Source organism: Polypterus senegalus, chromosome 2 (genome assembly GCF_016835505.1).
Source record: "Polypterus senegalus isolate Bchr_013 chromosome 2, ASM1683550v1, whole genome shotgun sequence".
NCBI classification, from domain to species: Eukaryota; Metazoa; Chordata; class Cladistia; order Polypteriformes; family Polypteridae; genus Polypterus; species Polypterus senegalus.
In genome coordinates, this window is record NC_053155.1 from 190,503,505 (window position 1) to 190,524,780 (window position 21,276).

General features: G+C 36.8%; 1 protein-coding gene across 1 annotated transcript in view; it reads right to left on the minus strand.

Annotated features, from left to right (window-relative positions):
- Positions 1-16,106, minus strand: part of dynlt3 (dynein light chain Tctex-type 3) — a 39,384-nt gene extending 23,278 nt beyond the window's left edge. Inside the window, exons 1-3 of the mRNA XM_039745071.1 lie at positions 15,934-16,106; positions 12,437-12,478; positions 9,068-9,191 (exon numbers count right to left, since the gene is read on the minus strand). Coding sequence (XP_039601005.1) covers positions 9,068-9,191; positions 12,437-12,478; positions 15,934-15,960 — 193 coding nt within the window. The 5' untranslated portion in view covers positions 15,961-16,106. The remainder of the gene's footprint in view (positions 1-9,067; positions 9,192-12,436; positions 12,479-15,933) is intronic.
- Between the last annotated feature and the right edge of the window lie 5,170 nt (positions 16,107-21,276).

Genomic DNA, 21,276 nt, shown 5'->3' on the forward strand with positions numbered 1-21,276 from the left:
AGATGGGGCTTTTTGGAAGAAAATGCCCCGTAGGACGTACATCACAGCAGAGGAGACGAAGATGCCAGGACATAAGCCGATGAAGGACCGCCTCACACTTGCATTGTGTGTAAATGCTAGCGGTGACTTTAAAGTGAAGCCACTGCTAGTCTATCATTCAGAGAATCCTCGAGCCTTTAAGAATCACAGGATTCTTAAAGAAAAACTGCATGTGATGTGGTGCGCCAATCCAAAGGCATGGGTTACGCCGCAGTTCTTCATCGACTGGGTAAATCTCTGCTTTAGACCTGCGGTGATGAAGTATCTTCAAGAAAACAAACTGCCTCTGCAAGCGTTACTCGTCCTCGACAATGCTCCAGCCCACCAAGACAACATCCGGGAAGAATATCAATTCATAAAAGTCCTCTACCTCCCACCCAACACGATTTCAATCCTGCAACCAATGGATCAGCAGGTCATTTCCAATTTCAAAAAGCTCTACACAAAGCAACTGTTCAAACGATGCTTCGATGTGACAGAAAACACGGAGCTAACACTCCGAGAGTTCTGGAAAGAACATTTCAACATCGTACAATGCCTACGCATGATTGACCTGGCGTGGAAAGAAGTGACTAGAAGAACACTGAATTCTGCATGGAAGAAGTTATGGCCTGATGCGGTTGCAGCGAGGGACTTTGAAGGATTTGGTCTTGATACCAAGACCGAGATCAAGACCGAGACCGAGACTAACCCTCGGCAAGTCGATAGGTCTGCAGGTTGACGAGGGTGATATCAACGAGCTTGTCGAGGAACATGAGGAGGAACTCTCAACACAGGAGTTGCTTGAGCTGCAGGACATGCAACGTACAGAGGCTCTGCAAGAGATCAGCGGTAGTGAGGAGGAGGAGGTCGAGACAGAGGAAATTTCGACAAGTGAAATTAAAGAAGTGCTGGGAATGTGGGAGAAGGTTACAAGTTTCATTGAAAAGAAACATCCAGAAAAAGTGACAACTAGTCGTTCTGCAGCAAATTATGATGACACCTGCTTGGCTCACTTCCGTAAGCTTTTAAAAAGCAGGCAAAAGCAAACGTCGTTGCATAGGCATCTTTATACTAAAACTGAAACTGCTATAAGTAAAGGTGCCGAAAGTGCAGCCAAAAAGGCAAAAACAGATGATTAGCATTAAAAAAAATCATACGTACGTAATGTTAAGCGTTAGGCTAAGTTTAAAGTTAAGAAACTTTATTTTTTTACAATTCATGTACGTACGTACAGTTTTGATGTGAAGGTGCCGAAAATGCAGCCAGTCCTCTAGTCCTCCCTTAGCCGCTCTCCGTTAACTGCAATCGTCTGCCGCCAAGGTAAGGTTACATTTTTTTAAGTTGGTAAATACATCAGTATTTTGATGTTTGTTTCTTATTTAAAAACATGTTTTTTTCCATTATTTCTGATATTTTGGGGACTTTTTGGGAGGGCTGGAACGGATGAATCTCATTTTCATTATTTTAAATGGAAATTCGTTCGGGTTACGAGCAGATCCGGTTACGAGCTCGGTTCTGGAACGGATTAAACTCGTAACCCGGGGTTCCACTGTACCAAAAATAGACACTTTTAGTGCGGAGGAACTTGAGAAACCTCTGGCGTTATCAGAATTACTAGATGCTATAAAGTCACTCCAAGGCGGGAAAGCAGTAGGCCCTGATGGCTACCCTGCAGAATTTTACACGAAATTCTTCGCTCAGCTAGCTCCTCTCCTATTAGCAACATTTACAGAAGCCAGAGATAACCAATCTCTTCCTCAGACCTTTCGCCAAGCACTAATCACCATTTTTCCAAAACAAAATAAGGACTTATTACAATGTGCATCATACAGATCAATTTCACTTCTGAATAACAACGTTAAAATACTCTCTAAAATCATAGCTAGAAGGATGGAGAAAGTGCTCCCCTCGATAATATCACAAGACCAAACTGGATGCTACTGCTGTGTCTTGGACAATGAACTACTTAACTAGTAGACTACAGTTTGTACAGCTTAAGAGCTACAGTGGTGTGAAAAACTATTTGCCCCCTTCCTGATTTCTTATTCTTTTACATGTTTGTCACACAAAATGTTTCTGATCATCAAACACATTTAACCATTAGTCAAATATACCACAAGTAAACACAAAATGCAGTTTTTAAATGATGGTTTTTATTATTTAGGAGAAAAAATCCAAACCTACATGGCCCTGTGTGAAAAGTAATTGCCCCTGAACCTAATAACTGGTTGGGCCACCCTTAGCAGCAATAACTGCAATCAAGCGTTTGCGATAACTTGCAATGAGTCTTTACAGCGCTCTGGAGGAATTTTGGCCCACTCATCTTTGCAGAATTGTTGTAATTCAGCTTGATTTGAGGGTTTTCTAGCATGAACTGCCTTTTTAAGGTCATGCCATAGCATCTCAATTGGATTCAGGTCAAGACTTTGACTAGGCCACTCCAAAGTCTTCATTTTGTTTTTCTTCAGCCATTCAGAGGTGGATTTGCTGGTGTGTTTTGGGTCATTGTCCTGTTGCAGCACCCAAGATCACTTCAGCTTCAGTTGACGAACAGATGGCCGGACATTCTCCTTCAGGATTTTTTGGTAGACAGTAGAATTCATGGTTCCATCTATCACAGCAAGCCTTCCAGGTCCTGAAGCAGCAAAACAACCCCAGACCATCACACTACCACCACCATATTTTACTGTTGGTATGATGTTCTTTTTCTGAAATGCTGTGTTCCTTTTACGCCAGATGTAACAAGACATTTGCCTTCCAAAAAGTTCAACTTTTGTCTCATCAGTCCACAAGGTATTTTCCCAAAAGTCTTGGCAATCATTGAGATGTTTCTTAGCAAAATTGAGACGAGCACTAATGTTCTTTTTGCTTAACAGTGGTTTGCGTCTTTGAAATCTGCCATGCAGGCCGTTTTGCCCAGTCTCTTTCTTATGGTGGAGTCGTGAACACTGACCTTAATTGAGGCAAGTGAGGCCTGCAGTTCTTTAGACGTTGTCCTGGGGTCTTTTGTGACCTCTCGGATGAGTCGTCTCTGCACTCTTGGGGTAATTTTGGTCGGCCTGCCACTCCTGGGAAGGTTCACCACTGTTCCATGTTTTTGCCATTTGTGGATAATGGCTCTCACTGTAGTTCGCTGGAGTCCCAAAGCTTTAGAAATGGCTTTATAACCTTTACCAGACTGATAGATCTCAATTACTTCTGTTCTCATTTGTTCCTGAATTTCTTTGGATCTTGGCATGATGTCTAGCTTTTGAGGTGCTTTTGGTCTACTTCTCTGTGTCAGGCAGCTCCTATTTAAGTGATTTCTTGATTGAAACAGGTGTGTCAGTAATCAGGCCTGGGGGTGGCTACGGAAATTGAACTCAGGTGTGATACACCACAGTTAGGTTCCATGTAGGGCCATGTAGGTTTGGATTTTGTTTCTCCCTAAATAATAAAAACCATCATTTAAAAACTGCATTTCGTGTTTACTTGTGTTATATTTGACTAATGGTTAAATGTGTTTGATGATCAGAAACATTTTGTGTGACAAACATGCAAAACAATAAGAAATCAGGAAGGGGGCAAACAGTTTTTCACACCACTGTATGTATCCAACATGGTCATGAATAGCACTGGGGTTCCAAAGGGAACTGTACATGCTCCTTGTCTGTTTACCCAGTACACCTCAGACTTTAGATACAACACTGAATTTTGTCACCTGCAGAAAATTTCTGATCATACAGCTATAGTTCTGTGAATCAGTATTGTGCAAAAGAATGAATACAGGACACTAGCAAAGGACTTTGTTGAATAGTGAAAAGTGAATAACTCAACATCAATAAGAAAGAGGAGATAATCACAGACTTCAGGAGAGTCAAGCGCACTCTGTCCCCAGGTTTTCAGTTATAATGAAGATGTGGAGGTGGTGAGGACAGAAACACCTCAGGATGTATCTAAACAACAGACTTCAAAGGAGTACCACAAATATGCTATATACACAAAAGATAAAAGGGATCTCTGATTCCAAAGGAGGTAGAGGTCATTTAGTGTATGCAGGCTACTCTTACATGTTTTTCACCAGTCTGTACTGGCCAGTGTTTTTTTCTATGAAGTAGTGTATTGGGGAAATGGCGTTAGTGCAGGTGATGCCAACAGACTAAACAAACTTAAAAGTTTAGTTCAATCTTGAGAGTCAGGCAGGACTTCCTGTAGGAGTGGCAGAACAGAGGTCACTCGGGAAGCTGCTTACTGCTTTTCTAGAAAATGACTCTCATCCCCTGTATCACATTTTGGCTAAAAAGAGGACCACATTTAGTAACAGACTGAGACAACTGTGCTGTTCCAAGGAGTGCTATGTAAGGTCATTTCTAACCTCTGCCATCAGTCTCTATAATGAGTCACCCCTCAGCTGAGTTGTTATTGCTGCCTATTTTGTGAATGTTACTGAGTTGGTCTAGCAGACATCTTAAAAGACAATGATGCTATATGCAGTATACTATGCCAGTGACTGACATCCTGTACTGTACACTTAGGAATTATCTACACTGTGTTAATTTACTAATACATATAGTCATATGAAATAGTTTGGGAACCCCTCTCAGCCTGCATAATAATTTACTCTACTTTTAACAAAAAAGATAACAGTGGTATCTTTCATTTCCTAAGAACATCTGAGAACTGGGGTGTTTTCCAAACAAAGGTTTTTAGTGAAGCAGTATTTAGTTTTATTAAATTAAATCAAATGTGAACAACTGGCTATGCACAAATTTGGGTACCCTTGTAATTTTGCTGATTTGAATGCATGTAACTGCTCAATTCTGATTACTTGCAACACCAAATTGGTTGGATTAGCTTGTTTAGCCTTGAACTTCATAGACAGGTGTGTCCAATCATGAGAAAAGGTATTTAAGGTGGTCAATTGCAAGGTGTGCTTTCCTTTGACTTTCCTCTTAAGAGTGACAGCATGGAATCCTCAAAGCAACTCTCAAAAGATCTGAAAACATAGATTGTGCAATATCATGGTTTAGGGGAAGGCAGCAAAAAGCTATCTCAGAGGTTTAAACTGTCAGTTTCAACTGTAAGGAATGTGATCAGGAAATGGAAGGCCACAGGCACAGATGCTGTTAAACCCAGGTCTGGCAGGCCCTTGTTAAAGTCGAGGGTCGGATGAATTCAACCCAATATCAACAAATTCTTCAGGATAATGTTCAAGCATCAGTCACAAATTTGAAGTTATGCAAGGGTTGGATATTCCAACAAGACAATGACCCAAAACACAGTTCAAAATCTACAAAGGCATTCATGCAGAGGGAGAAGTACAATGTTCTGGAATGGCCGTCACAGTCCCGACTTGAATATCATCGAAAATCTATGGGATGATTTGAAGCAGGCTGTCCATGCGCGGCAGCCATCAAATTTAACTGAACTGGAGAGATTTTGTATAGAAGAATGGTCAAAAATATCTCTATTAAGAAACCAGACATTCATTAAAGGCCACAGGAGGCGTCTAGAGGCTGTTATATTTGCAAAAGGAGGCTCAACTAAGTATTGATGTAAAATCTCTGTTGGGGTGCCCAAATTTATGCACCTGTCTAATTTTGTTATGATACATATTGCATATTTTCTGTTAATCCAATAAACTTAATGTCACTGCTGAAATACTACTGTTTCCATAAGGCATGTCATATATTAAAAGAAGTTGTTACTTTGAAAGCTCAGCCAATGATAAACCAAAAACCAAAAAATGAAGATGGGTTCCCAAACTTTTTCATACGACTGTAATTTTTGTTAAACTGTTTGTGTACCTTGTTAGCATATTTAATATTATTATAATTTTTGTAATATGCATATTTGTGCCTGCTGTTCTAACCCTGCACTTTCCTATCAATCTAGTATTGTAGTATACAGGTGGAATCCCATTGTAACAAAATTCACGGGGCCATAAATATATTACGTTATAACGAATATGAGGAAAATATGTATACTATTGTGACTGGGGTCACCAGTGATTCGTCATCTCTATTGGCAATGGCGCAAGGACAGCTCTGTAACTGCTCTGACGCGTCTGGTAAACAGCAATTGTTTGTCCTCTGCCGGAACAGGCTTACTGTGCAAAATGTTTGTTGCACAATATTTAGAACATTTAACACCGGGCTTAACCTGCTCTTCCTGGTACTTTTCTGGTCTGCTACAGTGGTGATTCCAAGACACTGGTGTTCTTCTAATCTGAAGATGGGAGCTAAAGCAGGATGATTGTCCACGTGTTGCGGCTTCTATCTTGTGTGCTTGAGTACTGAATTAACATAAAAACTTCTATTTTGAATGAAGTCTTCAGACTGTAATGTAGCTGCATTTTCTGTACAGTAAACTACCTAGAGTTTCCTTGGAAACCCGGACTCACCTTCCTGTCTCTCGTGCAACTCAATGACCCAAGATTGACAATCTATATATACAAAAGTTAATGTATCTGCGTGTGTTTTTGTATGTATGTTCCAGCATCACTTCTGAACGGCTGGAGTGATTTTCATGAAACTTAGTACACATGTTTTTCGTTGGTCGACTAAAAATACTGTAGGGTAAAATCAACCCTAACCCACCCCTTCTGCATAGGGTGGGGGTGATCTTGCAGTCTTGTAGATATGTTATCATCCAGTTGACATTCGGAGAGACCACCAGAGGGCAAATGGGAGGTGACTGCCAGCATTCTTTATGTTTGAGCACCACCACACTCCTGTTGCTTTTAAAGTTATATAGAGTTGGCCAGTTCTGAGAGTCAACTGGATGATAATATATTGTCTGGAGTACTCTTAATCATTCTTCTTTAGGAATATAAAATATAGAGTTTGCTATTCTTCAATTTCCATATCATCACCTGAAAAATGTAATCATTTGAATACTCATTTACCATAATACATTATAATATTATAATGAAATTTCACTATACCTACGAGGATTTTACATAATTGAATTGCAATTAATATAAATCGTATAATTTATTAGTGTCACAGAAAATGTAAGGCCTCCCACACAAGACAAACACTGCAGGATAGCAACTCCTAAGACCCCAAAGCAGGCATTAAAATCAGTACAGCCAGAACATGAACAGAAAGGGAAATGCAGATAGTAGAGTTAAGACTAAGTCACATAGAAGTGGTTGGAGCAGTGCCAATGGGAAGAGCAGAGTAAGGCAGCCACTCTATGCCACAGTACAGGAGGGCAAAGGCAAGAGGGTGCCACCTTATTTAAGAGAAGTTTGAGCAGCAATTGAGAAAGTTCAAAACAGCAGGATGGCAAGCAGAGGACATGGATAAGATGGGAGAAAGTTAATAGCAAAAGGCCTTTAATTTTTGTTCACATTAGGCAAGAAGAGTCAGCAATGCAAAAGCATACAGAAGCATACACTCTCCCTCAAATACATGAAAGTAATGATTAAGAAAAACATATAAAGACATTTAGAGCAAAAAGTTTCTCAACCAGAATGTGCCATTATCTATTGCATATCTAAAATACATGTCTATAGGCCCTGTATATTTTGTCAATTTCTACTTGAAATACGTGTAGACAAATACACTATACGTTGGCTGCTGGTTATATGCTCTGCCCAAATAAAGTCGCTTTTAAGAAAACATAGTTGATGCATTTGCTAAATTCATGTTATTTATGCACTACAAACTGATGGGTAGCATCCTTTTTAAAACAGTACCACCTGTTATTGTAGCGTGTTATTTCAGGCTACTGGACACTATTTCAATCACAATAATGCATGGCTGCAGTGGCAGATTTACAGGTCATGGAGGTCTATGCACAAACCTTGTTAAGCTCTTTTCTTTTACCCCCAAAAAATAAATAATTTAAAAGTTACTAGGCAGGTGAACTACTAATCATTAACCCTCAACAAAAAGGGTAAGTTTCATAGATGACTATATTGTGCTGAGAAGCACATTTGGGGGGCTTTTCTGCACACTGCTATAAGGAAATGCAATGTCTGTACCCGATGTACTTGTTAAGTTTAGGTTTCTTTATTTAGCTACTCATTCAATGATTGATTGGTTGTATTATCTGTCCTCTGAGTCTATATTCTTATTTTTATGTTTCTGCTGTTATACACATCTGAATTTCCCCTTGGGATTAAAAAAGTTTAACTATTCTAATCTATTTTAAATCAGTAAAACTAATGTAGTAATCAATTAAAATTATATCATTATTATCATTAGCTTAAACTATTTCAATTAGAGACTGATATATTGGCTTGATAGTAGGGATGCTCTGATCGATCGACCGCCAATCAGAATAGTCCAATTTTAACTAAAAAAAAAAAAAAGACTCGATATGTGATCAGTTAAAAAGGCTTACCACCAAAACCGATATTTTAAGCCCCTGCTTTTCTAAGCTTTACGTTGCTGTGCTCCTTTAGACCAGGTAATACGATTGTTGAGCCAGCTCAAGTCCATTTTTTTCTTTTGCAGTAAACCTCCTGCAGTGTAAACAAACAACAGCTAATGGAGGCTTGTTTTATCAGTGAATGAGAGGTGATTGGTATATCACCCTTTACGTTAAAGGACGTGGAGTAATACATAGAAAAAAAGTCATCAGAAAAATCATCTTGTGCAAATAGATAAATGGCAAGAAAAGCTACTTTAAGGAATTCAGCTCTTTATTTTGTCTTTTAAATTATATGAACACTGTGCTTGTTTAAAATGCAGACACTTACTCTTCTAATTGGAAAAAGAAAAGATAAGGATGAATTTGAAATTGTGCTTAGTCAACAAAAGTCTTTTTTTAAGATTGTATTGTGGTTATTATTTGTCGATGTTTGTCACACAGCATAAGGTTTTGTAAGAAACCAAAGTGCGCGAAAAGTGAAGTTTTGTTATTAGGACACATTGCAGAAATGAATAAACACTTTATTGATGCTTTGTAAATGCTATGAAGACCCAATGAAGTGTTTGTTAAGGGCTTATAAGAGTAAATGAGTAATAGGTGCATTTTTGCAGTACCTAAACTAAAATGTTACCTTTTTTATGTTTTTAATGAAGTTTTTTCTCATTTACAATTAATCACTTACCAATATATTTAAATGGTTTCCCCTGCTTCACAAGCTGTGTCAAGGAATGTTCAACAATGCTGGCTGTCCATTGGTTTACTTTGTTTTGATTGTAATCCATTCCACCAATGATGCTTTCAATACACTGAAAATATAAAACAAAGTACAAGCATTTCTTAGATAAAATATCTGGTTAAATACAGTGTGTCTATCTCTCTATTCTATGAATTGATGCACAGTGAGTCTTTATATGTTTCACAATAAACCTACTGAATGTTCTAAAAGTTATACTTTAGTCATCACTGACTGCCTCTTTACTATTGTTAATTTAGTAGAAGTGTTTATCCAAAATTAGTATATAAAATGCTTTTCAATGAAAGAAGAAAAGCAACAAATACTACTGAGCAAAGTTTTGGAAATAGAACATAAGAATCTTAGTATTACGGTAAGCGCAAAGGCTAGAAGAAAACTAGCAGTCAAAAGATAAAAAGATCAGCAGGTAGAAGTTTCACAGAGTCAGCAGTACAACACCTTAATAATAGCAGCACGGGACTAAACTAATCTGAGCTGTTAATTTTAAATTACTAACCTAAATTATGTTTTGGGCAATGCCCTTTATATCAACAGAGCAGTAAATTATAATTTAAGCAATGCCCCTGTCACATAGGAAGAGATGCCTAGAATCATTTCGGACAGTGTGTGTTGGCTAAGGCAAATAAAATGAGCCAAAAGGAAAATAAATTTTCTCACTGTTGCTGATTTGAAAGGAAACCACCTGTCATTTTCTTGTTGTTTAAAAAATTCAGTTCAGTCTGGCACCACAGTTACAATACCAAACAACTGCAGAAGGAAAACTTCTACACTATGAAGCACTACTCTATTTCAGCCATTTTCAACCAGCGTGCCAGGTGTGTTGTGAGATTTTTTAAAATAAATTAAGACTTCCTTAAAGAAATATGATGCAAATTTTATACATGCTATATAGTGCCCCCAAAGCAACATTATGAAGTAAAACAAACTCTCATGCCTGCAGTTGTTAGTTTTGGCCTTTGAGTAAGACTTTTTGTACATTCTAATGATATCCATCTAGTGAAATTTGTTCTAACCGCCCTCATGAGAAGATGTGAAGAAATGAGCAGAATGCCAGATTAAAACAAAGGTACCATGATAAATGTAAAAAGGATGCAACCAATTGGAACAAAAGATGAAGATACAAGGATTTCAAAAGGCATGATAAAAAAAGTGCACTCACAATCACAAAAAATAACAGTGGGTGAAGGATGGGAATTTGAGGAGAAAGCACTAAAATGCTTGTTAATCCAGTTCTTAATTTTATACTTCTGTTAAATGTCTGCATTTTAAAAGTTTTCAGATTTTTTCCATCACATATTTTTTTTACTATCATCTTTAAAAGTGACAAATAATGCTTGGGCAAGTGGTAAGGTACCATAAAACAAGAGCAGCTATTTTGGCTTTGTTTGCACTGGTAATCTGTATACATGCTAATATAGTCTGGTTAGTTCTTTACAAACACAGCCACTCAAGTGCAGCTATTCATCTCTTACTGAACCAAGGACCCCATTAACCTGCACTCATTCTGGTTTATTCTCACCTGTCAAGCAACTTCAGACTACTATGGGAATAAGCAGTTTTGTTCGTTTTGCAACTGAATGTCTCTGCAACATATCACACTGACATGACAATTACATATGGCAGGGTGCCAGCATGTTAGTAAGGCTGCAGCACTTTGAGTGCCTTCTCTTTTGTAAGTTAGGCTCCTCTTTTCTGCAGCCACACATGCTGTCTATTTATTGCAAACCAAAGCCTTTGAAAAGGAATAAGGGCAATAAACTAAGAAAATTACATAAAATTATTTTTACAGGCTTCATAAAGGGTGACCATAAAGAATAGAATTCAAACCTGAAAGAGGTTAAATTTCTAAAACCAAAGATCAATACACCTTTGATGACATAGTCTTGACTAGTCAATACCCGGACCAGCCCCCTTTCAAAGCCGCAGTAAAGAGATAGGCTGTAGAAGTCTTTTGAAGATGACCAAAGGTCTGGTTAGCCTTCAACAAGAACAGAAGAAAGCTTTTGCCACTGTGGTGCAAACTAATGCAGAATACGGTAATGGTGCAAGAGACAGCAGACACTATTGGAATTAGTTACAAGTTAGTTGAATCCTTTCTTCATGTAGAGTGAAACATGCAAAAGGTCTATAAAAGACGGGTGCCTAGAATGTTCATGAATCTCAAACTAATGAATCATGACTGGGAAAAACTTTGATGATGAAACTAGAATACATCACTGTGAGTCAAGAACATTTAAAAAAATGGAAGCATTGGCCACAAAAGGCCAACATAATCAATAAATATTACACTGGTTTGAATTTGCCGTTTGCAGCAGTCCATTAGGAAGAGAAGTAGAGAGGAAATCTGTTAATAGTCCCTCTTCTGCTTCACATCACTGCCTCCAATCTCACTGTACACTTGCAAAGGAAGTTCTGCCAGAAGGAGAATTCAAAGACATAACACACCCATGTTTTCTCAAGATCCAACTCCATGTGACCACCACCTATTCCCGAATCTGAAATGCTACCCTTGTGAGATGTGCTAAAATACCAAGTCATCTACAGTACAGTAATATTGACTTTGGAACTGAAACCAACTTTCACAGCTCAGTACCAATATTAAAACAATACTGAGGCAAGTAACAGCTAACTTGCGAATTTCACAAAATAAAATGCAAAATTAATGCTTTTCCATCAAAAAAATACTTACGAAACTTAACACTGACTGTATTAATAGAATAGTGGTGCATTTCAGTTGCTTTAAATATGTTTCCAAGTAGTATCTGAAATATTTCAACATACTGTAAGTGTTTCAAGAAAACAGGCAGAATACATTAGCCTGAACTTTTCTTATTTTACTTTAAATATAATCTCACACCTATCATGTTCTGAACTCTGATTTAACATGTTGCATCCTTTGGCAAGAAAAGCCTTATGACACTGTTTGCAAATAAGGACTGCCATGTTTATCAAACAGTTGGGGGTGACTAGTGTTATCACCTGTTTCAGTCTCTTTAATTTGTAAACTTCACTGAAGACTATGTAACAAAGCTCAACTAGCACAATTTACTTTTTCTGCTTTCTATGAAGACGCAGCATCACTTGCAAAGAGTGCCTTTCTTAGACACAGCATTTACTTTTTAATAAAGTTTCCCTTAATAAGTGATGCAGAAAATTAATCAGTAAATCTGAAGGTGTAAAATGAAGTTATCTTCACACTATGTTTTTTAACATGGGAGATGAAAAAGAGAGCATTACAAAAACAGCATACTGTACTGTACAGAAATCATACAAATAGAGAAAATCTGAAAGATGTACCTCTTTAACATAGTTACTGGCTTCATCTGGATTAAAGGACACCTTGAAAATGAAGAAACAACAAGTTAATACATTATCATTGGTCTATAACCCTACATTGCACAATTCCATCATTTGTGGGACAACCAAATGTACATATTCTTAAAAACCTTCCAGGATTTTTGGATGATAGATAGATAGATAGATAGATAGATAGATAGATAGATAGATAGATAGATAGATAGATAGATAGATAGATAGATAGATAGATAGATAGATAGATAGATAGATAGATAGATTCCAAATGACTGACTTTATTTTCATTACTTTATTGTGATGAAATTCAAAGAAGAATGTTAGCACACAGTGAAGCAGGTGTATACAGTAAGGAGGTGTAAATTTTTAAACATGGCAAAAGTGTGACTGATAAAAACTGCTCAATAATGGTAAATAACTATGATTGATAAAAACATTACTTTAACCACATTAACATTATGAAGTCATTAAAGAAGTGCTTGGTGAAGTAATAAGGGGAACAAATTAGCATTTTTGCTAATTTTTGGTAAATTTTTTGCAAACTGCAGTGTGGTCTTACATTTTGCAGTCTTACATCTCTAGAAGACTGAAATCAACTTCACATCCACCCACTTCCTCACTTTCAGAGTCTCTACATTTGCCCTAGGTCTCTGTGAGGTTTTCTGAGGGTACTCTGGCTTCCTCACACATACCAAATATACACGGTAGATTCAATGGCTCCACATTGCTGATGATCAGGTGTGTGAGTGTGGCTTGCTATGAAATGGGTTAAAGTCTAAGGCCCCATCCATACTATTATATTTTTGATTAAAAATGCAGACATTTGTCTCTATTTTTGCGTTTCGCTCACACTACCCCAGCATCTTCAACCGACAGAACAAATAATTTTAACACATTCTCCTCAGCCAGAGACTTTTGAAAAAGCCAGTGCAGCAACAAGCAAAAATGAACATATATGAAAATGCATACTTCATCAAACTGGTGGTTCATGCTTATAATGTGGCTCTTACATGATTGGAGCCCGCTTATTACAATGTCTTATTCCCTGATTGGTCACCCTTCACAGAAGACAAACGTATTCCCAAATAAATGGCATAATAGAGTTGATTTTAATGGCACTTCCAATGTTGCTTATCTGTAGGCACTTAAATTGTGTTTTGTAAGATTTTTAGGAACATGAAACAACAGTGAAGTTAACATCTGAGCCCATTCAGAAAATCAGTAAGCAACTGCAAATCGGACTTGAAAATCATTCCAAAATTGCACAACGTATGCCTGGTATTAACACATCCATGCTGTGTGCATGCCAAGTGTAACAGAATGATTAAGTTATATGTACTTTCAGTTGTTTCAATATGGATGAGAATACTTTCGAAAACAATGTGAAAATGCTAGTGTGGACAGAGATAATTCTTGCTTAAAAACACAATTTTCAAATGAAACCATAGTATCATGGATGTAGCCTAAGGTGGATTGCTTTGTGCGTAATATTTCTGTGAAATTCTCTGGAACCCCACAACTATGAACTGAATTAAGCAGGTTTGATACTGTATTATACATGTAAAGACACAGATATACAGTGATGGCCAGATGAACAAAGAATATACTCTATATATACTCTATAATCAGTTGAAATGCAGTGAAGGACCCAAAATGGTGATGCGGTAAGCAGTAAACAGCCAGAGGTTTAAATTTACAGTTTAGTTTAGAAAAAAATGAAACAAAGGAAATTTCAGAATATTACAAAAGGGCCTTCTTCAGGGAAACACTAATAGGTTACAACCTACAGATGACTGTCTTAAAGTAGATTTATAACAGACTGTGTTACTACACCCTGTGAAATACTACTTGGACAATATTACACTATAGATAGTTGTAAACTTCAGTAATAATGGCAAGTAAACAAATGAAATAAGACAGGGCATTATTACTCTTTAAAGTGTAGGCCTTTCATTTAAAAAAAAGGGTCAGTGAGTATAGTGCCCTAGACAATTCAAAAGCAACTGGAAACTGGAAGAAACTCTGACAGGAAGAGATCTGGTAGACCCAAAGTCACAACTCAATCAGAAGACAAGTTTCTGAGGGTCACCAGCTTGCATGAAAGGCACTTCACAGCACTACAGCTTCAAGTACAGCTTAACAGTGGTCTCAATTTCTGTTGCGAGACTTTGAGCTGCACGTTTGACAGGGTGAGTGGCAGTAAGAAAGCCGTTCTTTAAAAGACAAAACATGACCTTGAAATACCATCTGTGGACTACCGCAGAATGGAAGAAAGTCTTATGGACTGATTAATAAAAATTTTAAATCTTTGATTCACTATACAGGGTGTTCTTACACTCTCGATTTGTTGAAAGGATGGTTCCTCATTGTATGACACCAACTGCCAAACATGCAGGTGAAAGTGTGAAGCCAAAAGTGTGACAGTTTGGCTGTTACATCAGTAAAACGTGGCCACTTTGATGAATCAAGAATGTGAATAAAATTGTGTACACTTAATGATTCCTTGACTTTTTTTTATTTGCAATTGTTTGTTCTATGCCTTGATTTAATTAAATATTAAGACATTAAACTGAGTACATTTCCATTAAAACTGAGGTGCTCTAAAACCTTTGATCTGTAGTATATATAAAATATATAAATACAGTATTTGTAAATATATGGAAGTGAAGGTCTGTTATACGGTTTGCGATCTACAAAGAGAGAAAACGAGTCACTTATCTTAAAATATACATAAATATACACACAAAAACAGTTATATATATTATATGAAAGAGACAAAATGAAGATTTACAGACAAAAACCGTGCCAGAATATTAGTAAGTATTGTAAAGATTACAAAATTTCTAGAAACCAATACGCTATTAAATTTTAACAACAAAATTCCTCGTCTGGCACAGCACAATATATTTCTTAAAAATTGCTGTTTCTCTTCATATAATAATTATAATGAAGATGGCATTGTTGCAATGTTAATTGGTTGTATAACGTTAGATGAGTGCAACAGTAACCATTCGCCTGATAATTTCTGCATTTTGTTTGTGTTTTATTTTTTACAGTACAAGACCTCTAATGATGTACTCTACAAATAGCTTTGCCCGTTAATCCATTAACTATAAGCTTATATGACAATTAAAATCTACTTATTTAATTAGTAAAAGCAATAACTTTTTTTAAGTTTTTTTTTTTTTTAATAGGAAATGAATGGAACATATTGAATCTATTTTGTAGCATCCACTGGTTCGGACACACCCATGCGGCAGTGGATTCAGAGCATTATACATAGTACAGCTGATGATGGTCTGTTCTCCAATTTGAATTAAATACTTGTCAGAGTAAGGGAATCCAATCCATCCCAGCCCATCCCAGCCCAGCCCAGCCCAGTCGGGTAGGATTACTATCCCGTCGCTTTCTCTTTTCGCCAATGCAATGCTCGTTTCACTTTTGTTAACCTTACATTAATCCACCTAAGGCAGCATACCTACCTCCTCGCTAGAGTGATAATCTTCCATGGTGAGGGAACAGGTGAAATAACAAACCAAACTAAATCAAATCAAATCAAACCAGCACTCCCTGCTCACCGCCTCTTCTTTCCCTTGCCTGGCCCTTGCTTCTCTCTTCCTGTTTAGCTGTCACTTGGAGAACTGCCTGTCAACAAAAATCAAAGAACAAAAGTGAAAGAGAGAAAGCAAGAGAACATGGGCCGGTGACGTAGAAACAGAGGGAAGACAAGGCGCTGAGCGCCGCCGCCTAGCGGTGGGAGGGTAGCGCTAAGCAATCTAACGTCACATTCGAGAGACTGTAGTCTGGAAACAAAGTGAACACCTCAAACCTCCGAAACGGGTGTTATATATGTGCACTGTGTTATTATTGAATTATTCGGTTCCATTATTGTAGGTCTGCTTTTTGTGAGATGAGCTTGATTGCTTTGGTCTGAGAAGTGTAAAAAGAAAAGAAGACAATAAAAAAGGTTTTTAGGGTGTTGCACTTACCAGCTGTCAGCATCTCTCTCTTAGACATAAAACCGGGTACATTAAAACAATGAATTAAAAAAAAAAACATACGATAGATGGACCTCCATTTGTTGTAACTGAGAAATGGTAACGTTTTAGTAAAGCCTGAATATAAGCAGTTTTAACTTTTAATTTACTCTTGATGTGTCAAGTCTTTTCAGCCATTGTTCTGTATCTTCTAGCAAAATAAAGTATCACAGAATCTTGTCACTCCAGGAAGACTTAAATTATTCCGTACAACGGTTCAAGGAGATGTTAACTGACTTGATTATTTTATTGTTTGTTTGTTTATAGCTGTTATTTAAATAGAAATATAATTTAGTTCCCATTTATAATTATCTCCTGGATAAGTGGCACTGTTATGTATGTTAGAAACACAGAGTAACAAATTTTAAAAAATCACAGTGATTTCAATTAGGGCTGAAGTAATCTTCTTCTAAAATTAATTTAATAATATCTAAATAAAAATGTAAAAATGTGTACAAGTTTACACTGTTCAAACATCCTGCGACAAAAGCAGGCAGTTGGTGTTAAAGCAATGTTTTAGGGTGAATGGTGTTGCTCTGTATATAAAAATTGTAATTAAAAATATAAAATTGTAAAACAGCAGAGAACTAACTGACAGCCAGTTAACTAAAGAGCTTGCCATGCTGAGTGTTTAAAAAATGAATTATTGATGGATTTAAAACATGAAAATAACAAAGTGGGTGAATTTAGAGGTTATCCTATTCCTAAACTGAAAATCCTCATCTTCACAAGGGTGGATTTACACATTTCTCTACAAAACAACTTCAATTGCAATATATTTTGAAATATTTGTTTCCTTCGGTAGAAAGAATTGTCTGCCAAGAAAGTGGTTATTGACTTTTGCTGCACCCAAGAGCCCCTATATCTGGTAAATATTCAGGGAATGGATGTGGGGATGATGTAATGTGACAAGTACTTGGGGTCCCACATCAATGACTGGTTGGACTGGTCATGTAACACGAAGGAACTATATAAGAAAGGACAGAGCAGGCTGTTTTTCCTTAGGAGACTGCACTCCTTTAATGTGGATAGTGACATGCTTTACATGTTCTGTAAGTCTTTGATGGCCAGTGTGCCACAGAGCTAAAGAACATGTAAAGGATGTCACTACATTAAAGGGGCACAGCCTCCTAAGAAAAAAAAGAGTCTGCTTTCCCTTTTTTGTATAGTTTTTTTCTTAAAAAGGCAGGGTTGCACTGTCAACCCACTGGAGGTAGTAGACAAGTAGAGAAAGAAAACAGAATTGATGTCCAATGTTGTGCTTCCTCTCACTGAGGCAATGACACTGAGTACTTTCAGCAATCAATATTTCAGTTGAAGTATGTCAATAAATGCTTACTGGGCTTCTTTATACCAACAGCAATACGCTTTTAATAATGTCTCATTGTGGCTGCTCTTTTTATCTTTAGCCAAGTCAGAGTTTTTTCTATATTTTTAATTTTCTTTCCTTTTAGTCATTCTCGTGTTTATTTGAGAGGGGTGGTTGTTGTTTGTTATAATATAATATGTATGTATGTATGTATGTATGTATGTATGTATGTATGTATGTATGTATGTATGTATGTATGTATGTATGTATTTATTTATTTATTTATTTATTTAATGAACTTATGTAAAAATCCAAATAATTAAATATGCATCCATTCATATTTTGTGCCCACTAATCCAAATTGGGGTTACTCAGCTGAGCCAAGAACATTTTGGATTTGAGTCCTGTGCCCTGTTGTTGTCCATGTGGAGTCTCTGTGTTCTCCATGTATCTGCCTGGCTATTCTTTCATGTAGTCTGGTTTTCCTTAAACAAAGCCAGGAGTGTTATGTTAACAGAAGACTCTAATTTGGTTAACTGAGGTGAGTGTGAGAGGCAATGTGCGCATGAGTGGATTCTGCATGCACAGGTGCCTTGTCCCTAATGCTGCCAGGATAGGTTCTGCCCCCCTGTAACCATGATCTGAGTTAAGTGGGACTGAGAATGCTACATTATTGCATACAATTACATTTAAAAAAAACACAAAACACCATAGGATGAAACAAGAGACACTACATATATCTGATAAAATAGAAAACATCACATGATAACCATGCATAACCACACTTTTTTTCTCTGATGGTAACCCTCCTTTTTCTTAGTAATATATAACCATTTCATACTTCTCAGTAAAAGAATGAAGGGGAAGTAAGTGATTGTATAGGAAAAGTACCCTGTTTTTGTAAAAATAAGAAGAGACTTCCCTGTAGGTTAAGTCATTGTCCAACCGGCTATATCCTAACACAGGGTCATGGGGGTCTGCTGGAGCCAATCCCAGCCAACACAGGGAGCAAGACAGGAAAAAATCCCAGGCAGGGTGCCAGCCCACCGCAGCTTCCCTGTAAAAGGATTAGAAAAATCTAAACATGTTTGATGATAATGAGGGTAGTAGGGATGACATGCAGATAAAACATTTGGCCTGCCCATCTAAATTCACAATAAAAAGCACCATGTATAAAAATATTGTTTTCTTAAGGCATTTACAGCTACCTATTCTAACGTCAGGACAGATGACTTTGTCAAAGTTTAAATGACCCCAATTACAACTTCACTACACAGGAAGAAAATGAAAATTGCATCTCAATGAAACTATTGCTGCATTAGTGAAATGTTTTATTAATAACTACATCAATAGCTCCAACAGTGGTAAAACAACAAGTCTTAAGACTTAGATAAATTCTGTTATTAATATGAGAGCTTAAATATTGACAGGCAGATCCCTCCAGAGTTGATTGGCCCTATATTTAAAAGCTATACAAAATATGTTAGATATATATATATATTTTTATTAGATCCCCTGGCTATCTCTTACCTGCTGACAAGCTGACTTCTCCATCATGGAACTGTTTTTATCATTCTATGTACTTTAATTTTTTCTTAGTGCGTCTTTCAGCTTTAATTATTATTGTTTTAGTTAATTACAAATAAAGGTGTGGTTTCTTTCACATTTTTCTTTCCTTGGGCTTCAGCTTATTTTAAGTTGCCATTGTTATGACACAATGTTGGTTGCTACAGAGCAATCATACCATAAAATATCATAATTAACATAATCAGTTTAACAATCTGTGGTGCATTAGATACATCATTATCTGATTTTTGGGATATCCCCCAAAAACAGTCTCACATACAGTACATGTCTCTTTGGTTATTATGATTTAGATTCCCTGGTCTCTGACTCTTTGCTTTGTATTTTTATCACAATTCTTTGATTAGTGTGTTGATAGCAGAAAATGAAATGACAGATCATTGGTTTCTACTTTTGGCTTCATCTCCTCTTTCAATCATCCTCATTTGTCAATTCACCTTTCTTAGGGAAAAGCATAACAACTGCAGTGTAGCCAAAGTTGCCATGTGACTAGCAAGGATGGAGAGTCCTGTAGCAACAGGCAGGTAAAACAAGGACTAGGGGAGGTGGATAAAAGCTATTTCAGTTATGTGATACACCACATAATGCCTTCAGTCCACACCCCTTCTTTAACCTCCTACTTGGTTGATTGTCATTGCTGGCAATAGTAATAATACTGAAGCCCTTTCAATCCAGTTCCTGTCATGGTTAATTATTTTTATTGTAGTTCCTTGGTGTAGATCTTTGATGAGGTTTTCTTGTGTTTTTGAAGTTTTGTTTATATTTTGTAATTTTCATCTAAACTCTCTTGTAAACAATCGTTCCTAAGTTTACGTTTCCAATCATTTTTCTAGCATACAACCTGTTTTACATGCTCGTCAGTTTTTTTTTTTTTTTCAACTCTTATGATATAATGATTACTGTTTGCCCTATCAATTCTCCTTATTATCCCAGTGCTCATCTCATAAATTTAAATATGTTTTATACCAAAAAGTTACAATCTTGCCCTATTTGCTGGTTTTTGACACACACACAGAAAAACACTTGTGAATGTTTGCCAAAAACAGCCCATTTCAGTGAACTGCAGCATAAAAATGACAAAACCAGTTTTTCATCTATGGATTCCTTTTAAGACATAAGAAATTTGACAATTGAGATGAGACCATTCAGCTCATAATCCTTATCAAAGTCTTGCCAATGTTCTCACTCTCTCTGACATACTGTACATGATGCTCGTGTTATGAAATAAAGAGTTACCAAGCACACAGTGTCTTGAAAATACTCAAAACACAACAACACAACAGCAATGGGCCTGTGAATTAATTCTAACAGGATTTTTTTTTGCCATCTCTTCTTCACCAGGCTTACCCTAGACAGGCATTTCTTTATTCATGTGTTTAAAGACCTTTTCCAATCACTAAAAGACAAAAGTAGAATAACTTAAAGTTGAATTCATTTTAGCATCTGAAGGAAATGTTGACATTGTTAGCAAAAAATAAAGTCAGTAAAAACTATAAATATAAAAGGGCAAAAACATTTAAAAAAAAACATGTATGTTGCAAATACTGGCTGTATATTGTAGAAAATACACAATCTATAACTGCATTCTCTGACCACAATCAAAGAAAACAGCTACCCCAGCAGTTATCCTCCTAAAGCCCTTTTTTATTTCTGAAACAATGAAATAATTTTATTGTACGCAGTCTTCCTTAGAATAGTAGTCCCAGCAGCACTATTAATGCTATGGTATATAATGGTTAGGTACCACCATACAAGGATTATAACTAACCAGACTGGATTGAAACCTAAGAAGTATCATTTTAAAATGGAATGCTTTTACTTCAGTTAGCTACATTCCAATCTGCACCTCTAAGTCCTTAAGAATATATTTAAATTTTATTATTTACATAATGTAA